Source organism: Schistocerca serialis, chromosome 4 (genome assembly GCF_023864345.2).
Source record: "Schistocerca serialis cubense isolate TAMUIC-IGC-003099 chromosome 4, iqSchSeri2.2, whole genome shotgun sequence".
Lineage (NCBI taxonomy): Eukaryota > Metazoa > Arthropoda > Insecta > Orthoptera > Acrididae > Schistocerca > Schistocerca serialis.
In genome coordinates this window covers 260,854,102-260,875,487 of record NC_064641.1, presented here as the reverse complement: position 1 = coordinate 260,875,487, position 21,386 = coordinate 260,854,102, and the positions used below count along the sequence as shown (strand labels likewise).

Here is a 21,386-nt window from a genome sequence, read left to right as displayed (position 1 = left end):
TACATACTCCACCAGCCGGCACATAGTGGAGGGTACATTTTACCACAACTAACCATCCCTTTCCCTGTTCCACTCACAAATAGAGCAAGGGAAAATGACTGCTTACGTTCCTCTGCATGAGCCTTAATTTCCCTTATCTTCCCTTCTCAATTCTTAAGTGATATGTAACTCAGTGGCAGTAGAATCATTCTACAGTTAGCCAAGAATGCCAGTTCTCTAAACTTTCTCAATAGTGTTTCACAAAAAAGAACATCATTTTCCCTCCAGGGATTCCCATTTGAATTCACGAAGCATATCCATAATACTTGTGTCATGACTGAACTTACCGGTAACAAATCTAGCAACATACCTCTGAATTACTTTGATGTGACCTGCTGAGGATCCGAAACATTCGAGCATTAGTCAGGAATGGGTCCCACTAGTGTTATATGTGCTCTCCATTGTAGATGAGCTGCACTGTCCTAAAATTCTCCCAAGAAATCTAAGGTGACCATTTGCTTTTCCTATTAGTGACCTTACAAACTAGTTTCATTTCATATTATTTTGCAACATTACATCTAGATACTTAATTGATGTGAGTGTGTCAAGTAGCACACCACTAATACGTTTGAACATTACAGGATTGTTTTTCCTACTGGTCTGTATTAATTTAAATTTTTCTACATTTAGAGCAAGCTGCCATTCACCATACCAAATAGAAAATCTGGCTAAGTCATCCTGTGTCCTCCCACAGTTGCTAAAGGACTACACTTTCTCATTTGCTACAGCTTCATCAGCAAACAGTGACAGATTACTGCTCGCCAAATCTGTCAGGTCATTTATGTATACAGAGACCAAGAGCAGCCCCTTCCCTGGGCACTCCTGATGATACCCTTGCCTCTGATGAAAACTTGTCATCCATCATAATGACATGGATTGTATTACTTAAGAAGTCTTAAAAACATTTACATATCTAGGAACCTTTTCCATGTGCTCAAGACTTAATTAACAATTTGCAGCAGGACGTATGTAAACATCTCATATGCAAGTTTAATAGTAGTTGTCATAGACCTCTGTGACTTATTGCCTAGGCTTAGCTTCTGATTAAGAAGTGTGAAGATAACACGTTAGAAAAATTGAATACTTAAAATTATAACGATGCTGAGGGAAGAAACAGTTGGAATGCATGTCACATGTGATGAAGGCTGATAAAAATAAACTGTTAAAGCGAGGTAGCAATCACTTATTATTCTTCTTCAAATTACCAAGCAACATGACTGAGTGATAGAGACACTAGACTCATATTCAGTAGAAGGATGGTCAAATGCTTATCAAATTTTCTGTGATTTTCTAAATACTTTCAACTTGATGCTGGGACAATTCCTCTGAATAGTCCACTGTATGTTTCCTTTCCCCTTCTTGTCCAATCTCAGCTTGTGCTCCATCTCATTAATTACCTCAACAGGATATTAAAGTGTAATTTTTGTCTATTCTATGATGTGAAATGAAATTTCAAACCACACACAAAATGATATTCAATGGAGAGTTTTAGAATTATTGCTGAGATATTGCTGTATGCTGTGTTCATCCAGGTCAACAAGTCACTGACTTAACTCCTAGAGGCTTTGTTTAGTTTATTGTGTTCTGTTCATGTTTATTTGATGACCCATCTGATGAACAGTCAGGCTGGGAAAGAAGTGGTATTTGTTATTACCTTTAATCACTAATAAATTGTGTGGATATACAAACGTAGAACAATAGCGAGTTACATGCTACCAACTCCGAATCTGTCATTAGACTGCCGTCCCGTGACATGCGGCCAGCGCCGTTCGTAGCTAGGTGGCGATCACGCGCTCAGCCGAGTTGCGGAGCGCCTCTATCGCCGTGTTCGCGTACTGATGTAGCGGCACTGTTAAATATCGTGGCACTGTCACAACACTTTTCCCCCCTTGAAAGAAAAAAAAAAAAAAACCTCTCACTTCCTTGGAGACACGGACAGGGCGGAGACATCCATGGCCTCTTGGAAGGCCCCGAGAAGATCCCGTGGAGAAACATGAGAGTATGGTCGAAAATGTCCAGGATGGAAGCTCGTGCGTGGAACGTGCCTCCTGGACGAGATGATGGGTGAAAACTCCGGAGCAGCATCCATGTGTGTCGTGGACCTGGGGGTGTGATCCAGCGAGATGGGTCCCGGATAAGGTGGCGTCGCGACTGGGGCCGGTTCCGGCGTACTCGGAAACGGTAGCGATATTGGTTGCCACAACACGCACAGGAGATCGGCAGCAGCGACAGGACTGGCTTCTCGGGCTGGTGGAGGCGAAGGAAGGTGCGGTGGCACCGGTGTGGCCACCACTCGTGGGCGCATCTGGTTGTAATGGCGAACAACCATGCCGTCATCCGTACGTATTTCCCAAAGCTGGCGGCCGCAAAGAGCCTTGACCACCCCTGGAATCCATTTAGGGTGAGAACCATACCCTCGTGCCCACACGTCGGCACCCACTGAGTATTTTCCCGCACTAGGGGACACAGTACAAGGCCTGACAGGGTGAAGCAGGTGCAGTAGAGTGCGCGGTTGGCGGCCATGCAAGAGTTCAGCAGGGCTGCGATCACCCAGAGGCGTGAAGCGATAAGTACTCAGAAAATGCAACAAAGCGTCACCTGTGGAAAAATCACTAAGGAATTTTTTCATCTGGCTTTTGAAAGTGCGGACAAGGCGCTCGACCTCCCCATTCGATTGCGGATGGAAGGACGGTGCTGTAACATGATGAATCCCGTGTCCAGTACAAAAATCACGGAAGGCCTGCGAAGAGAACTGAGGGCCATTGTCCGTGATGATCATGGATGGAAGACCTTCTAGCGCAAAGATTTTGGACAAAGCCAGCGCCGTCGCTGCAGTGGTGGGCAACGGACATCGAACAACAAATGGAAATTTCGAGAATGCATAAAACAACAGTAGCCAATAAGTGCCGAGGAAGGGGCCGGCAAAGTCAGCATGCACCCGTTCCCATGGCTGTGCCGGATCAGGCCACGGAGAGGGCATTGTACGGGGTGCAGCCAGTTGTTGAGCACACTGACCACACGCAGCGACCATGTGGGCAATGTCCGAATCAATACCGGGCCAATAAACGTGCCTGCGGGCCAGGGACTTAGTCCGATAAATCCCCCAATGGCCTTCCTGCTAAAGTTTGAGAACATCTTTGCGAAGAGAGGCTGGCACCACAACCCGTGGAGATGCGCCATCCGTGGCCAGAAGAACAACACCTCACGAACAGACAGACGAAGGTGCAAGGCATGGTAGTTGCGAAGGGGATCCGATGTCCGGCCCTTGGTCCTGTCCGGCCAACCCTGTTGAACAAAACCGATCACCTGACGCAGGACCGGGTCCCGCGCAGTATCTGACGCGACCTGCGAACCTGTAAGTGGAAAACCCTCGACTGCACGACGTTCTTCCTCATCAATGTGGAAACAGAGTAGTTCATCTCGATCGAAAACCGGGTTGGGGCCCATCGGCAAACGCGACAACGCGTCAGCGTTGGCGTGCTTGGCCGTGGGGCGATAGTGAATCTCATAGTGAAAACGAGACAAGTATAAGGCCCAACGTTGTAGGCGGTGAGCGGCCTTATCCGGAAGCGATGCCGATGGGCTGAACAGAGAGACCAGCAGCTTGTGGTCGGTGATGAGGTGAAACTTAGAACCATACAAAAAAACGCTGAACTTTTTTACAGCATAAATGATAGCGAGCGCCTCCTTTTCGATTTGAGAGTAACACCGTTGCGCATCGTTGAGGGTCTTGGAAGCATAGGCGATGGGTCGTTCCGACCCATCCTCATACCGATGGGCGAGAACAGCCCCTAGGCCATACTGTGACGTGTCAGTCGCCAGAACCAAGTGCTGACCCGGACGGAATGTGGCAAGACAAGGCGCCGACTGCAAATGAGCCTTCAGGCGGACAAAAGCCTGCTCACACTCGTCGGACCAACAGAAAGGAACGTTTTTGCGTAACAGCTGATGCAGAGGATGAGCTACCGCCACCACGGATGGAATGAATTTGTGATAATACGCAATCTTGCCTAGAAACGCCTGAAGTTCTTTGACCGTAGATGGCCGGGGTAGAGCGGTAATGGCCGCAACGTGCTGACGTAGAGGACGTATACCGTCATGGGACAAGTGGAAACCAAGATACACAATGGAGGGTTGGAAAAACTGTGATTTGTCCAGATTGCACTTCAACCCAGCCGAAAGCAGAACCCGAAACAGTGAACGCAAATTGCGAAGGTACTCCTCAGTGGAGGCCCCCGTGACAACATTGTTTTCCAGATAGTTGATGCAGCCGGGAACAGAAGCCGTGAGCTGTTCCAAAAACCGCTGAAAAATGGCCGGCGCGCTAGCGACGCCAAATGGTAACCGCTGGTACTGATACAACCCACAAGGAGTGTTGATGACGAGAAAGTCCTTGGAAGACGCATCCAACGGCAACTGATGGTACGCCTCCGATAAGTCAAGTTTGGAAAAGAACTGGCCCCCAGCGAGCTTGGTAAATAACTCCTCAGGACGGGGAAGAGGATAAGTGTCAATGAGGCTCTGAGCATTGACAGTAGCTTTAAAATTACCACACAATCGCAGACTCCCATTTGGTTTAGAAACCACCACGATTGGCGATGCCCATTAGCTGGAGGTAACAGGAAGGAGAATCCCTGAAGCTGTTAACCGGTCTATCTCAGCCTTGACAGATGCACGCAACGCCACCGGAATAGGGCGTGCCCGGAAAAACTTAGGGCAAGCTGTAGGTTTAAGAGTAATGTGGGCTTCAAAATCCTTGGCACGACCCAGACCAGCAGAGAACACGGACGAGAATTCAGAACACAATCCATACAGCTGTTGATACGGAATATCCTCAGATATGAGGTGCACATCATCATCATTGGAGAACCCGAACAACTGGAAAGCATCATACCCGAACAGGTTTTCAGTGCCCGCATGATCCACCACATAAAACGTGAGGGGCCTTCAACAGACTTGTAGGCAGTGGAAGCATCAAACTGGCCAACGATAGGAATTTTCTGCTTATTATAAGTCCTCAGATTTCGCATAACGGGAGACAAGGGAGGGGAGCCCAACTCCAAATACGTGCGAGAATTAATTAGAGTTACTGCAGAGCCAGTGTCCACTTGCATGCGAATGTCTTTATCCAGAACACAAACAGTGACAAAAAACTTATTTGTTTGAGAAAGCACACAGTTAACATCAATGTCCGATGCCTTGTCCTCGTCGACAGGAACTTTAGGGGACTGACACACAGAAGCAATGTGGCCTTTTTTTCTACATGAATTACACATGGCCCAACGTTTTGGACATGCGGCCCTGTCATGCTGTACGAAACAACGTGGACAAGAAGGAAGTGCGGAACGAACCTGCTTCTGTGGTTGCTGTTTTCGCTGCGAGCGTGGCGGCCCAACGCGACGTTGTTGGCGCGAGTGAACCACCGCCACATCGTCGTTCCCCTGGGAAACATGCAAATTGTCTGTGTCGAAAGTTGTCTGTATAGCACCTACATCACACCACGCGTCTGTTTGCGCACCAGCAGCATGAGACACTTCAAAAGATTGAGCGATGCTTAGAACTTCCGACAACGACGGGTTTGGCAGTTGTAAGGCACGTTGCCGAACTTCTTTATCAGGAGCAAGCCGTAGAATAGCATCCCTAACCATTGAATCAGCATAAGACTCATGATGAGTGTCCGTGACAAACTGACATTTCCGACTCAGACCGTGTAGTTCCGCCGCCCAAGCCCGGTAAGATTTATGGGGCTGTTTACGACACCGGTAGAACGCCACGCGGGCGGCAATGACGTGGGTGTTTTTTCGGTAATAGGTAGACAATAAGTCACACATTTCTTGGAAGGACAGAGAGGCAGGTTCCCGCAGAGGGGCTAACTGAGATAGCAGCTGATAGATCCGTGGGGAAATCCAAGATAGAAATAACGACTTACACATAGGAGCGTCGACAACGCCGAAAGCCAAGAAGTGTTGCCGCAAACGCTTCTCATAATCCTCCCAGTCTTCAGCAGTCTCGGCGTAAGGAGGGAATGGAGGCGGAGAAGAGGAAGACAGACGATGAGTAAGCGACGTCAACAACACCTGAATAGCAGCCGTCAGCTGTGTTTGTTGTTCAATGAGTGCTTGCATAAGCTGTTCCATGTCTGCCCCGACAAGAACACACAATTCCACAATGCAGGAAAAAAAATATCCCGTCCTCGTCGCCAAAAAGTGTTATAACCTTTAATCACTAATAAATTGCGTGGATATACAAACGTAGCACAATAGCAAGTTACATGCTACCAACTCCGAATCTGTCATTAGACTGCCGTCCCGTGACATGCGGCCGGCGCCGTTCATAGCTAGGTGGCGCTCCCGCGCTCAGCTGAGTTGCGGAGCGCCTCTATCGCCGTGTTTGCGTACTGACGTAGCGGCTCTGTTAAATATCGTGGCACTGTCACAACAGTTATGCTGTGAATAAGACTTATACAATGTCACATGTGAGGTCTCCTGGCATGTACAATTTTCAACTAACTTACAAGAATGTCTTTGCCTTGAAAATGGCAAGATGTTCTCCTGTCAGAGTGTTGGTGATTGTTGATGACATCACCTGGCTGCATTCTCATAAGTTATTTGAACAAGACTTGGACATTTTGGAAAAACTGACCAAGTGTTTTGTTGTCTAATCAAATACCAAGTTTATGCTGAAGGGTGTCTAATTTAAGGTTACACAGCTTTGTTAAGATGCTGTTTAATGCCGGTGGCAGCAAAAGCTCTATTTTGCTAGTCACACCTACTAGCTCATTTTCATTTGGTCCAACAGTCACAAAATTCACTTTGTAACATTCTGCTTAACCCAGTCTAAGAATATACTGCCATTACCTTAAGCTTGTGAAGACACAATATGTGAGCTGTCCACTTACTGATGTAATATGTGAGCTTTCTGCATTCTTACATCTGCATTGATACACAAATTGTATCCCAAAATAATGATGTTCTAACACACACCTTGAAATGTCATAGTTCACAAATGACAGAGTTGTTGTGCAGTGTCAGCTGGATATCTGTGGCAATTTTAACTGTTATAAATTGCAAATACTCCCCACACAAGCTGCTATCTCACTATAATTTTGTTAGTTGAAGTAGTACTATTCCGTGCTTTATTTTTGTATGTCCAGTTTGTATGTTGCCAAAAGTGTGAAAGCCTTCTGTGGATATGAACCATTTATAGCAAATTATAATGATTTAATATTGTGCAGAATATAATATGCCTCATGAATCTGTGTCAATCCTGAGCATCAGTCATCTCTTACAGTTGAACTGAAGGCCACTGACATGTAATGTCCAGGAGTTCATAGAGTCACTCCCCACATTTTTAGCATACCTGGATTCATATGTGAATTGTGATGCTCAGGCTTAAATTTTCAAAATTTCACTCTCTTTACAGAACTGATGAGTGTGAAAATGGCTAATTTATCTTGGAGTGCACTGTTATAGACTCATTATACATTGTCATAGCCAGTGTGTAATCATCACTTCTCACTTGCCACTTATCCACCGAGTGGTTTTTTTTTCCAGTTTTTACTAAGGTGATCTATCATTACTTTTTCCATAGCACCTGCTTCCCTGTTTTTTATCGAAACATCACATTCCACTAGTTTCTACCATTTTCCACACAATATCTTGACTTTTAAGTCTTCACCAGGTACTATTGTACTTCAACAGTATGTAGTATGTAATTATATCCTGAAGCTTCTACTACCACAGGAAATATTAATTTTAGGATAGTAATGATGCTGTGGTTTTCACAATTAAAGTTTCTGATCTGTCTGATACTGAAAGTTTACAGTCAGTATGTATTACCAGTTTTGACTTATGGCAGTGACATGAAAATTTAATGTGAAATCGATTCAAAAATAGTGTGTTTCATAGTAAAGATTGGGGGAGAGGTATGTTTGGAGTTACTTGAGTATACATGAAAATAAACAAATGGATCAGGCAACAGATTGGATTGGAAGATGTAATTAAAAATGCACTACAAATGAAACTGAGTTGGGCAGGACATGTAGCCACACGAATGGATTGTCAATAGACTGCAGTAGAACTTTGCTGGTTCTGATATAAAGAGGATAGACAATATTGGAAAGTGTGCCAGAGCAACATCAATGTACATTGCTGACGACCATAAAGCTTCGAGGAGTCTGGAGGAAGTCTTTATCCAGCAGTAGGTGTCAAATGGCAGATGATGAATGGTGCTGAACCTGGAAAGTTTCAGTATGTGCCACAGCTGGTATAAATCTGATGGTACTTGATTTAATGGGGTGCAGCATTTTAGACAGCTTGAGTGATCAGTTACCTAAAGCATTTAGTATGACTCAAATTTATAATCTTTTATAAATAACTTTTTAATGACAATATATAAAGCATAAATTGCTACACACCATGTAGAGGAGGTGTTGAGCCTTCAGTCGGGGCCCCAGTGCTCAGAGACCAGTGCGCACGCGCACGTGTATGTCCACACCTGGAGACACCGGTGTTTGTGTGTGTGTGTGTGTGTGTGTGTGTGTGTGTGTGTGTGTGTGTGTGTGTGTGTTCTATTTTGGAAGGAAGACTTTTCAGCCCAAAAACCTGCAGTCAACATTGTGGCTGTCAGTGACTCAAAGCCTCGTCTACATGGTGCAGCAGTTCTCCCTTTCAATCCCTTTCATATTGTTGTTATTCCATCTTGGACTTTCTGTTGTTTAACTTCTTCATAATTCTGCCAGATTTGCAATTTTGATTACATTTATTTTTCTGTCACCAGTTTCTGTTCTGTTGTCAGTTTTAAGAGTGATTCACTTTCAACCAATACTTGTATAAAATCAGACTATCAGCTTGACAATTAACAACATATCAAAATGGCAGTGGAAAAGTAAATATAAGAAAACTTAAAACTTTGATGTAATTATTGAAATATCATTCATACAATTATTGAAACTGCTGAGCACAAAATACAAAAATCTATCAAATTTTGTATGTCATTAAGTTCATCTCATAATGGTAATCAGGAATGCTCTACTGTAACAACAAGACAGAGTTTAGTTTGGTTTCAGGTCTCATTACCTTCTCATGCGTTATAACTTAACTCTCTTGTGCCTTATCTACAATAATGTTATTCCCCTTCCTAAATATATTCAATGAAGCTGTTTCCTATAAGAATGCCAAACATTTGACTCCACTGCAAGATTCGTTCCATACTCTCTGTCAAAACATGGAGTTTCCTCACAATACTACTTTTGCAGCAGTATTACAGATACATCTGTATGTCTTATCACTCGATTTTTGCCTAAGAGCTTATATATTATAGCATACTACATTCGAAAAATAACCACGAGGGAACATTTTATATATTTGTGCTTTTCTCCCACAACAGATTTTTGTAAAATAATTCAGCAGGATTTAATTGCAACACAGTCAGACCATGGACCTTCCTTTAATAATTTGTATTCAGTGTTGTTTAAATTTCTTGCATATGCTTTTCCACTTTGCTTCTGTGTATTGCCTGTTGTCATTTCTAAAAACTTACTACACCGACTTCCAGTTTGTTTTTTGTATTTTCTACTTTCATTGTAGTATTTTTATAGTTTTGCAAAATTTTCAACTATTTTCTTACTCATTCTTAAATTTTGTTTTCTTTATTTTCTTTTGTTTGTAATACATTAAAGAATGATTTTTGATTTTACATAATTGTAACCTCCTCATTATTTTTATCTTAATTTTGTCATTTCATAGAATTAGTCTCATTTGCTTTATTTTTACGAATTTCTGGTTGTTCCTCTTCATCAGTTGGTTATAATCTTGATTGAAACATGTGGAATGGTATTTAGTTCTTAAATCTTTGTTGAACCAGATGTGAGGCACTGACAGCTTTCCATGTCTCCTAGTACTTGTCAAGCATAACTTCTCTTGGGAACCCAGTCATGGGTCTGTTATGGTCATATGTTGACAGGATGCTATGATCACATCCATCAGTGATCACTTTAATGTGACACAGTTCAGATGACCATATCATTTAATTACAGCATGCTATAAAAATGTTTTATGGAATACTTGGCTGTGATGCAGGCTATGGAGAGCTCATTGTAAACATAGATACAGAATGTGTCACACATCTATGATTCACCAGAGGGTTGCTGTCCACAGAAGAGAGGAATTTGAATTAAAATTAGTGTCACAAAACTTTAATTTTCCACCAATTTTCACCCCTGTGATTGTGGAAAGCTCATGTCATTCAAGAATTATTTGAGATTTCTTATTCATAAAAGTTGTCATTTTGACAAACTTCTGCTATGCATGTTGAGATAATTCAAGAAAGTCATGTTAACTGCTATTTCTTCTAATCACAGAAAATGGAAAATGGCTGTAAATTGCAGTAGTTTATATAGCTGCTGTGAAAATAGCCACAACAAGAGACTTGAAAAAGACGTCACAGGTATTTGTCTGATGTAAAATTTTGATAGCATTTCTGTACCAATTAATCAAACAGAATATCAGAGTAGCCTACCTGCATCAATTGTAACTTTGCTGTAGTAAATACAAAGCAAGAAGAATAAATAGGCAATAAAAGTTACACAAAGTGTGCATTATATGTATTTGGAAAGAAATAAAGAAAGCAGTTTCGTATTGGATATTAATAGTCTGCTCTTAGGCTGGATTTTCGGAAAAATAAAAATAAAATACTGTTTAATGATTTATTGTTGATGAGCTGAAGTGTCAATGGGATACAGTGGGACAGCATATGAGACACTACAAATTGGAAATTAGAATATGAACTAGAGTTCAGTAGAGACGTATAACAAACTGAATGATTGTCTGCCGTGTACTTAGTGTGACAAGCAATCAACACTTAAAATGAGTGAACCCTTATAGAACAGTGCTTCAGAATGGCATTCATGCCAATATGAAGGAACTCATTTAATCCTTGAGAACATGAATTGTAGTAGCATTTTTGTATACAAAATAGTGCATAATTTTTAAATATGTTTGAACATCTTGCATAGTAAATATCCAAACTTCAGAGCAACTGAGAATCATAATTTTCAACACAAACATTACACTTTAAGGCAATTACAGATATACTGTAATCAAAGAATAGGAAACTGAATAGCATATACTTTGTAAGTTAAATTTTACTGTCTTCAGAGGCTTAGAAAAATGTAGGGACACCGGTAGAATCATATGTCACTCAAACAGTACTAAACATATCAGACCTGAAACAAAACACTCTGTGACCAAAACCCTCCGTAGCTGTTTATTCCAAAGATGTCATCCATGTAATTAATAATGTGTGGGCTTCCTTCTGCTGCTGTTATAACTTTCAACAACCAAAGAAGGCCTTCCATTATATTCTGGTACACTGAAGGTGGCATTTACTTCCATTCTACATTACGGACAGTGTATGGTTGTTGCCAAGATTTTGTGCAAATACGTGCAACACAAACCAGCATCCTAGCTAAGCTCAACAATGCCCAGTTGCAGTCTGACCAGCACTTTGAATAGACCAGTCCAGTAAATCCACATACAAACGATAATGCATTGACCTTCGCTATTTGGATAGTACCATTATTTTCATGGCACAGGAAAGTATTTTGTTTCAAATTGTTACTATATTTGAGATGAATGCTCCTCTCCAAATTGTTCCCATTAACACCTGCATTCATTTGGCCATTGACCAAAACTGGTGGTCTGAGCCCCAGACCATTGTAATGAATTTTTCTGTCAGGACCACACACTAATGTACTAAATACCTCCCCTACCTCTCTGTTCCCCCCACCCCCAAAACACACACACACACAAAAAGAGCTATGTCACATCACTCCATACCATTACTACAATTGTCAGTGTTGTCATATGATTATTAGGTGATTTTCCACATCCACCTAGGCAAATACTTGGCTGTTTCGCAAGTCCTGACTTGGATACATGATCTGCAAACTCTTTGAAAAATGATGTCACATTTGACCATGCAAATACACTAAATACGTAAGAAAGGGTACATGAAGTGTGGTGAGCCCATAGTAGTAATAGTAATAATAATAATAATAATAATAATAATATCCTGTACATGGGCATAGTTGGTTCTCAGTGAAATTGGTATCAGTCCCAAACTGGCATTGGCTGTATAATGGGCACTGGAAAGGAAAGATTCATTCTTCAGATCAGTGGCTTTTAGGTAACAGAATTAGGAGGAAAACACAGTACTTTCACATTTCAGTTAATCATTCTGTTATTGATGTCTGAATGTGAGCTAGAATGGAAGTTCTCTGTTGCGGATGACAAGAACAACATAAAACTGATTTGGATAGCTTGCTGCAAAGTGAATTGGCCTTTGTCAGTTAATTTTCTGGACGAACCAGAATCATTATTAGGCTACTGTGGCATTTTCTCTTTAAATATCATTGCTAATAATGAACCTTGACAAGTAGGATTCATGTGAAATATCTGTCACAGACTGACGAATTTGGGTTTTCTACAGTTGTGTATAATTTCAGCTTAATCAAGTTTACCTGAAATGTACTTTGGGACATAATCTTATTGTATTCAGAGGGTATCTGAGTAATTTTTAACATTGTAATCCACAATTTCTCACTCTTGTTTTGGTAGTTGAATAATAGGCACTCCTTTCATAGCTCCTATAGGCTCAAAAAGAAAAACAGTCTAAAGGAATTAATTAAAATGAGAATGTAAAGAAAAACTGTTGCAAATTACTTGATGTCAAAGTGAAAAGTACTAAAAATAGTACCTTCTGACATGAGATGTTCTTAGGCAGGTTCAAGAGCAGATGTATGGAATATTACTGTAATTTTTGATGTTATGTGTTTCACAAACTTATTTCACAATAGTGAAAGTAATTCTCAAATTAGGGTGCTATGTAAATTTCCTTTTAGAAACAGAAAGGAGGTGTGTAATTAGTTGAAGTTAATGTGTATGCACCAAGTATTTATTTTAGATTTTCTTTATTACATGTCTCAAGTACAACTTGCTTCCAATTTTAATATCATACTGAAGACACCCATTTCCTTTCCTCATCATTGTTAAATATGAAAGGTGCAAATTTTCTTTTGTTGCAATTTTAGAATCATTCTAAAGACAGACTTTTCCTCTTTTCATCATTGTTCAGTACAAAAGTTACAAATTTCCTTTCTTTGCTTCACAAAGAAAAACATGAGAAATACACTACTGGCCATTAAAATTGCTACACCATGAAGATGGCGTGCTACAGATGCGAAATTTAACCGACAGGAAGAAGATGCTGTGATATTCAAATAATTAGATTTTCAGAGCATTCACACAAAGTTGGCGCCGGTGGCGACACCTACAACGTGCTGACATGAGGAAAGTTTCCAGCTGATTTCTCATACACAAACAGCAGTTGACCGGCGTTGCCTGGTGAAACGTTGTTGTGATGCCTCGTGTAAGGAGGAGAAATGTGTACCATCACGTTTCTGACTTTGATAAGGGTCAGATTGTAGCCTATCGCAATTGCGGTTTATCTTATCGCGACACTGCTGCTTGCGTTGGTTGAGATCCAATGACTGCTAGCAGAATATGGTATCGGTGGGTTCAGGAGGGTAATACGGAGTGCCGTGATGGATCCCAATGGCCTCGTATCACTAGCAGTCGAGATGACAGGCATCTTATGCGCATGGCTGTAACAGATCGTGCAGCCACGTCTCGATCCCTGAGTCAACAGATGGGGACGTTTGCAAGACAACAACCATCTGCACGAACAGATCGACGACGTTTGCAGCAGCATGGACTATCAGCTCAGAGACCATGGCTGCAGTTACCCTTAGCGCTGAATCACAGACAGAAGTGCCTGCGATGGTGCACACAACGACGAACCTCACGAACGGCAAAACGTCATTTTTACAGATGAATCCAGGTTCTTTTTACAGCATCATGATGATCGCATCTGTGTTTGGCTACATCACGGTGAACGCACATTGGAAGCGTGTATTTGTCATCGTCATACTGGCATATCACCTGACATGATGATATGAGGTGCCATTGGTTACACATCTCGGTCACCTCTTGTTCGCATTGACGGCACTTGGACAGTGGACACTACATTTTAGATGTGTTACGACCCGTGGCTCTACCCTTCATTCGATCCCTGCGAAACCCTACATTTCAGTAGGATAATGCACGGCCGCATGTTGCAGGTCTTGTACGGGCCTTTCTGGATACAGAAAATGTTCGACTGCTGCCCTGGCCAGCACATTCTCCAGACCTCTCACCAATTGAAAACGCCTGGTCAATGGTGGCCGAGCAACTGGCCCGTTACAATACGGCAGTCACTACTCTTGATGAACTGTGGTATCATGTTGAAGCTGCATGGGCAGCTGTACCTGTACATGCCATCCAAGCTCTGTTTGACTCAATGCCCAGGCGTATCAAGGCCGTTATTACGGCCAGAGGTGGTTGTTCTGGGTACTGATTTCTCAGGATCTATGCACCAAAATTGTGTGAAAATGTAATCACATGTCAGTTCTAGTATAATATATTTGTCCAATGAATACCTGTTTATCATCTGCATTTCTTCTTGGTGTAGCAGTTTTAATGGCCAATAGTGTATGTATTTGCAGTAAGCATATAACACAGAAAAGTGATAAAAGGAAGAGATACATTCATTACTGCTGCAGGTGTGCACATCGAAGTTAAATCATTCTACAAATTCAAGAAATCTTGTGTACAGTATCACTTTTCTTCTGTGTAATTCTGTGTACAATACACTGTTTACACTTGCACATCAGACATCACCAAAAGTATTTTATCCTGAAGTTGTTAACAAAGACACTACCTTTTTCTGTACAAATATATTTATTTCATAGACTGTATACTGAAAACAGACATTATTAAATAATAGATTTGAATGTGTGCATATTATAGCAGTTGTAGACACATTTGTATATTCCTTACGCACATATTCCAAGTTAATAAATAAATTCAAATAAGCACCATTACCCTTTAAATTATGACTTAATTTTGTCATTGCTTTGTACAAAGCTTTTATTCTGTCCACATTTATGTATTAGTTTCTGTACTTAGTGGCTCTTATAAAAATATTATTGTGTAGTTATTTTAAAAGTTGTAAGTTACTCTTAAAACATTTGAGTTTAATTTTAAAATACAGTCACTTTCCTGGTTAATTCCTTTACATTTGTTTGCTCATCAAATTCAAGTGAGTGCTCATCATACAATACAGCTTTCTCCTTACCCACAAACTCTTTAGAATGGACGTGGCTGCTCCAGCATGCACACTATCAAAGAGACCTGCATTCAGTCTAATATTACAATTTGAATCCACGGTGATGATATAACTATTATTTCTAACAAAAATTCCATATGCATTAAAAAGAATCATGATTTTTAACATCCTTTATTTAGTTGTCACTGGTTATTTGACTTTACGTATGTATTGTAGTTACTAATAATTCTATGTTTTCCTGACACCCAAACCTTGTCTTTGTTATTCTATTGATGGTGTTCTTTCTCTTTGTTTCTTTCCCTTCTCATCAATTTCTTCAGACCGTTGCATGCAATTGGACAGCTATCGAGATGTAAGTACTACTAAATGACACCTTAAAAATAATATGACTTGTACTGCATGCTGCCCTTCTGCTAAAATATTTTGTAGTCATTAATTCATGCTATTTCACATAATTTTTGTTGGACAGTTTGTAGGTACAATAGTTTATTTCATTGTGTAATGCATCATGTAGTGTAATAAATTTGTTACCATAATATTTTGATTTGCAAGTTACGTGGCATGGCACAGATGAAGATCGCATCACATCACCACTCTGTTGCTCTCATCACAGGAACCAATGCAGATTCTACACACGGTTTGTACAAAAACTATAAAATAGATTAAATCATAGGGGAACAAAAGTTATATCTTAGAACATCATATTATGCAAATATAATTTGGTAATAAAACATTTTTTTAATGATAAGACAATTGACTGTGTTCCTGTGCATAATATTCAGATAGATAGATAAATACACTTTTTTTCATTAGATCCATAGTGAGAAGATCATGAAGGATGTAGAAATATGTAATACACATTGCCTTACAAAAGAAAACAAGAAGCACTCAGAAGCGAAGGAAGAAATAAAACAAAACTTCGTAGGCTACGAGAGTATGTGATGTTATTTCAGTGATTGTTCTATTGAATCAGATTACAATGACTTTGGTGGTATGAGCCCACTTACCAGTATGACTCTGCACCAGCTCTGGCCTGGATGCATGCATTGTTTTGGGTAGGAAGGCTGTCACAGTACTGTTGTATTCCTTCCAGAGGCAAGCTGGCCCACAACTTTCGTTACTGGCCCTTTAAATTCTGAATACTGATACAGGACAAAGTCCAAAGTGGCCTCACACATGTTCTATCGATGACAGATCTAAGGATATATTTAGCCATGGGAGTATGTCAACATCAGGCAGACAGTGCATAGAAACACCTGCCACATGCATTGTTCTGTTGAAAACTGGCATCACCATACCTTTCCATGAGAGGTCCACAAGAGGACATATAAGGGGTATTCAGATGAAAACTGAACACCCACCATGACACAACGATGAAATGGTTTCATTCAAAATTATTCACCACACACATTAAGACATTTATTCCACTGGAAGACGAGACAATTAATTCGTAGAATGTGGTTGGCCACAACCACATCCACTCTTGCACTTCCTTGTCCAACTGAAATAAATGTCCATGCATGTCTTCCTTCCAGTAACCAAGTATGTGAAAATCACAATGTGACAGATGTGGGCTGTTCAAAGGATGTTGCTATGTTTCCCAACCAAATCACTGGAGCATAGCCTTCGTCTGATTGGTTGTGTGGGGGCAGGCATTATCATGTAACAGGATGATTCTGTCTGACAGCATTCCAGGAAATTTTGACTATAAGGTGCATCACAGTTTCTGCAAATGTCTTCATAGTGCTGTGCATTGATTGTGGTTCCACACTTGAGGAACTTAACAGACAGAGGGCCCCTTCAGTTGACGGAGTAGGTCGTCATGACCTTACTGGAACTTGCATGAATAGCTCTGGAGTTCTTTGATGGGGGAGATGTGGGATGTTTTCACTGTTGGCTTTGCCATTTGCCCTCAGGTTGTCACACTGCTGTTGGACAGGATCATCCTGTTGCGCAGTAACACCTGCCCCCACACTGCCAATTGGATGAAGGTTAGGAAACATTACAATATCCTTTGTACAGCCTGAATTTTTCACTGCATGATTTTCACATCTTCGATTTCCTGGAGAAAGACATGCACGGACATCGCTTTCAGACGGACAAGGAAATGAAAGAGTGGGTGTGGTTGTGGAGTTATCAGCAGCTGACCTCGTTCTGTGCATCTAGTCTCCCAGTGGGATAAATGTCTTAACACATGTGGTGATGACTTTTGCATAGAACCATTCCTCGCTCGTGTTGTGGAAGGTGTTCAGTTTTCATTTGACTGCCTCTCTTAGAATGTCCGTTATATACTGCTGTGACATCAGAGTTTCCTCAATCACTACCAGCTGTGATCTGAAGTCATACTCAATGGATCTTCACATCATGACACCAAAATAACTACTACTGTGCCTCCACAAAACATTGGAGGAATGGAACCTCTGCCCAGGTTGCTGCCATACTCACCAGCAACATTCATCTGGTGTAGTGCAGAACTGTGATTCATCAGTGAACGCAATGGGATGTCATTCATCAGCAGTCCATGCAGTTTGGTCATGGTACCAGTCCAAATGCAGCTGTTTCTGTTGTGGAGTTATTAGCAGCCTATGCAAGAGACATTAATTCCCTAGACTGTCTGCTGTTAGTCTCCAACAAATGGTGTGGGATGACACAGAATATTGGAGGGAATCCCTTTCTTGTTCTTGGATAGCAGGCACAGATGAAAAAGGGTTACGATGTGCTTAGTGCACAATGCAACAATCACCCCGTGTAGTGGTTAAGCATGGTTGACTGGAACATTGATGACCAAGTATATCTGCCCTCACATTCCGCCAGCCGGAGTGGCCGTGCGGTTCTAGGCGCTACAGTCTGGAGCTGAGCGACCGCTACGGTCGCAGGTTCGAATCCTGCCTTGGGCATGGATGTGTGTGATGTCCTTAGGTTAGTTAGGTTTAATTAGTCCTAAGTTCTAGGCGACTGTTGACCTCAGACGTTAAGTCGCATAGTGCTCAGAGCCATTTGAACCAACCCTCACATTCCCATGCAGTATAGCATTGGGCCACTGTCACATCCAAATGCCCTACAGATCTGAATTTTGCACTATTCGACCAGATGGCCAAATGGAAACCCATAATGACGCCTCTTTTAAACTCTGTCACATTAGCTGTATCACATTAGTATGCAGCATCTCCATGTCCTTCACAGTAATCCCACAACATTTGATGCTGTTCACACACCTTATATGCCCTACCAGACCTGGTAATAACGCTAATACACTCTGGTGCCCATTCCACCTGTTGCAGAGAATTTCATTTCTAATCACTTGTATTCCCACCTTGGTGTGTAAATGCACAAAGTTACATTGACATCTTGCTATGTTCTCTGGGTGCTTTACTTTTTCTGTCAGGCAGTGATACTTACATAAAAAGAGATGTACTGATGTTCCTACCACATATTATAAGCGAAATGGTCCTCAGTGGTGTGAAAGAAGTCAAAACTCCAAAACATATTTTAATGAAACTTTAATACCAAACTTGACACACACATAAAAATGTATACATGGTGAACCAGAACTCCATCATGGTGAACCAGAACTCCATCAACAAACTTTTAGAGGCTGTTTAGGGATATCTTTGAGTATTTTTGTGTTAGTGGCCCTTGATCTCCAGCAGCTAGTTGCAGAGTTATTGCATACTGATTGGTTTCTTGCCCCAGTTAGCTTTGATCTGTACTGCACAGAAAATAGTACACAACAGTACACATGTCAACAGTATGCACTGTGTGTGTACCTTATTTTCATTTGCTCACAGTACCTGCTGTTGACAATAGTAATGCCGTCTTTAACTTTTTGCCTTACCACAGCAACTGCAGCCTTATCACAGTACTGCCTCCGGGTTGTTGCAATACTCTGTGTTGTGTGTTGCTCATTTTGGTTATTGCATATTACATGCTTTGTCACCATTGTAAAGGTTTTCACAGAAACAAGGGTGATTGTGGTAATAAAACTGAATAAATCTTACTTGTATTATTACCATGTAATGAGCCATTGGAGGCCACGGGTCTCTTATACCAAAATACTCAGGAGATATCCCAGAACTACCTCTGAAAATTTGTCAGTGGAGTCTGTTTCAGCTTGTATACATAAAAGTGCATATTGTAGTCACCCATCATCAAACAGAAAGCAATTTACAGCACTCACTCACACAGACTGCATTATTAAATTGCAGACATGCAAAAGTTTGTTTGATAGGTGACACTGATTATCAAGCACATGTTTAATGGAACATTCCATGAACATTTTTTAAAAAGATGAACTTAACATAGAGAAATTATCATGGAAAATCATAAAAAGTTATCTGAGTGGGGGATGTGGAAATTATTCCAGAGTTATCAAAAATAGAAGAACACAGCAAAGATCATCTGCAACTTCTTTTTTATTGGATGTTCCAGTACGTACTTCAGTAATATCTTCTGTGATACAGTAGTTGTCAACACTGTATTCAATTGTGAAAAAAGAGAAACTAATCTTAAACCTTTATGCTGAACCATTGATGTCTCAGCAGATGACCAGCAATTCCTCTGTTTTCTTACTGTGACAGATCCAGTGTGACCTGGAAACGTAGTTGAGATTAGGGACACTAACCATAAAGCTATGATCTCTGTACTTTAAATGTGGGAATTTCTCTCTCTTTCTCTTTTTTGCTTGCGGACTTAGGTGTTGATGTATTTTGCAGTTTCACTCCTCATAGTCCCAAAGGACAACTTTCTGGATGATGTAGGAGACATCAATTAAGTATTTATTCCACAAAAGCAAACAGTAAGAACATTTTGTTAAGTAGATAATCCAACATCTCACTTATGCTTGTTCTGTGGCCTCTGAAGTTCTTACTCTTGTTTAGAGAAATGTTTCATCTGTAATGAGTTAAAATGAAAGTCACTTTCAGTGAAACTGATATGCACAGCAATGGCACGTACATTATAAAAGTAAATGCTGTAGGAAAGTTCTTGTAGAATGTAAATACTTTTGGATTAAATGCCCCTACATGGTGCTGATTGGACTAACAGTACCAATGCTGCCAAAAAATAGCATTCACTCTGTTAGTGTAGTTGGCACCAAGTAGGGGCATAGGTAGGTGCGTGTGTGTGTGTGTGTGTGTGTGTGTGTGTGTGTGTGTGTGTGTACACTTTAGCACGTCAAAGGATAGTTCCATAAGTTAGAAAGTTTTCTTTCTTTAGTGTGTGCCTGTCGTCAACTCAATGCTTCTGCTTTTTGGTGAATCATCTTCAATCCAAAAGTATTTACATTATAAAAGTAATCTTCATACAGACTGGCTCTCATTGCCTCAGATTCAGAATGAAGGTCTGTATTTTGAAGATGAAGCTTTTCTTTATAGTCTGAAGGAAGGAAACTTACGGTTTAACATCCCATCGACATCCAGGTCATTAGAGACGAAGTATAAGCTAAGAACGTCTCAAGGATGGAGGAGGAAATTGGCCATGCCCTTTCAAAGGAACCAATGTGGAGTGACAGGAAAATCATGGAAAACCTAAATGTGTATGGCCACAGATGTAAATCTGGACCATCATCCTGAATGCGAGTCCATTTTACTAGCAACTGCACCACCTCACTTGGTCTCAACTGTACGCTCATATACATAAGGCCAAAAATTACAACTCCATACAAATTAAAAATATCATTAAAAGACTCCCTCATTGATCCGCCCTATAATTCTAGTGTTCTGTGACTGTTCATTCCGTAGAAGTTAATTTAACTATCTAATAGAACTCTTATCTTCAAACAATGGAAAAACAATATTTGAGAAGGAAAGCTGCTACTCGCCATATAGCGGAGATGCTGAGTTGCGATAGGCACAACAAAAAGATTCATACAATTATAGCTTTTAGCCATTAAGGCCTTTGTCAGTAATAGACACACATACACACACATGCGCGCGCGCACACACACTCACACAAACGCAACTTCCACATACGTCTGCAGAGGTAAGTAGTGGAAAGGAGAGAAATAAAAATAAATTAAAAGACTGGGTGTGGTGGTGAAATGATGGCTGTGTAGTGCTGGAATGGGAACAGGGAGGGGGCTGGATGGGTGAGGACGTGAGTAACGAAGGTTGAGGCCAGGAGGG

The 21,386-nt window shown here is 41.1% G+C and overlaps 1 protein-coding gene across 7 annotated transcripts in view; it reads left to right on the top strand.

The window, feature by feature from the left end:
• Window positions 1–21,386, top strand: part of LOC126473750 (probable phospholipid-transporting ATPase IA) — a 614,987-nt gene that overhangs the window by 574,801 nt on the left and 18,800 nt on the right. For 3 of the 7 annotated variants that reach the window (XM_050101001.1, XM_050101005.1, XM_050101000.1), the window contains 2 exons: window positions 15,585–15,616; window positions 15,817–15,901. The exons of 1 other annotated variant lie outside the window; for it this stretch is intronic. In XM_050101001.1, the coding sequence (XP_049956958.1) occupies window positions 15,585–15,616; window positions 15,817–15,901 (117 nt within the window). Of the gene's footprint in view, window positions 1–15,584; window positions 15,617–15,816; window positions 15,902–21,386 lie in introns of those variants that run through there. 3 more of the 7 variants (XR_007586523.1, XR_007586524.1, XR_007586525.1) reach the window with 2 other exon arrangements.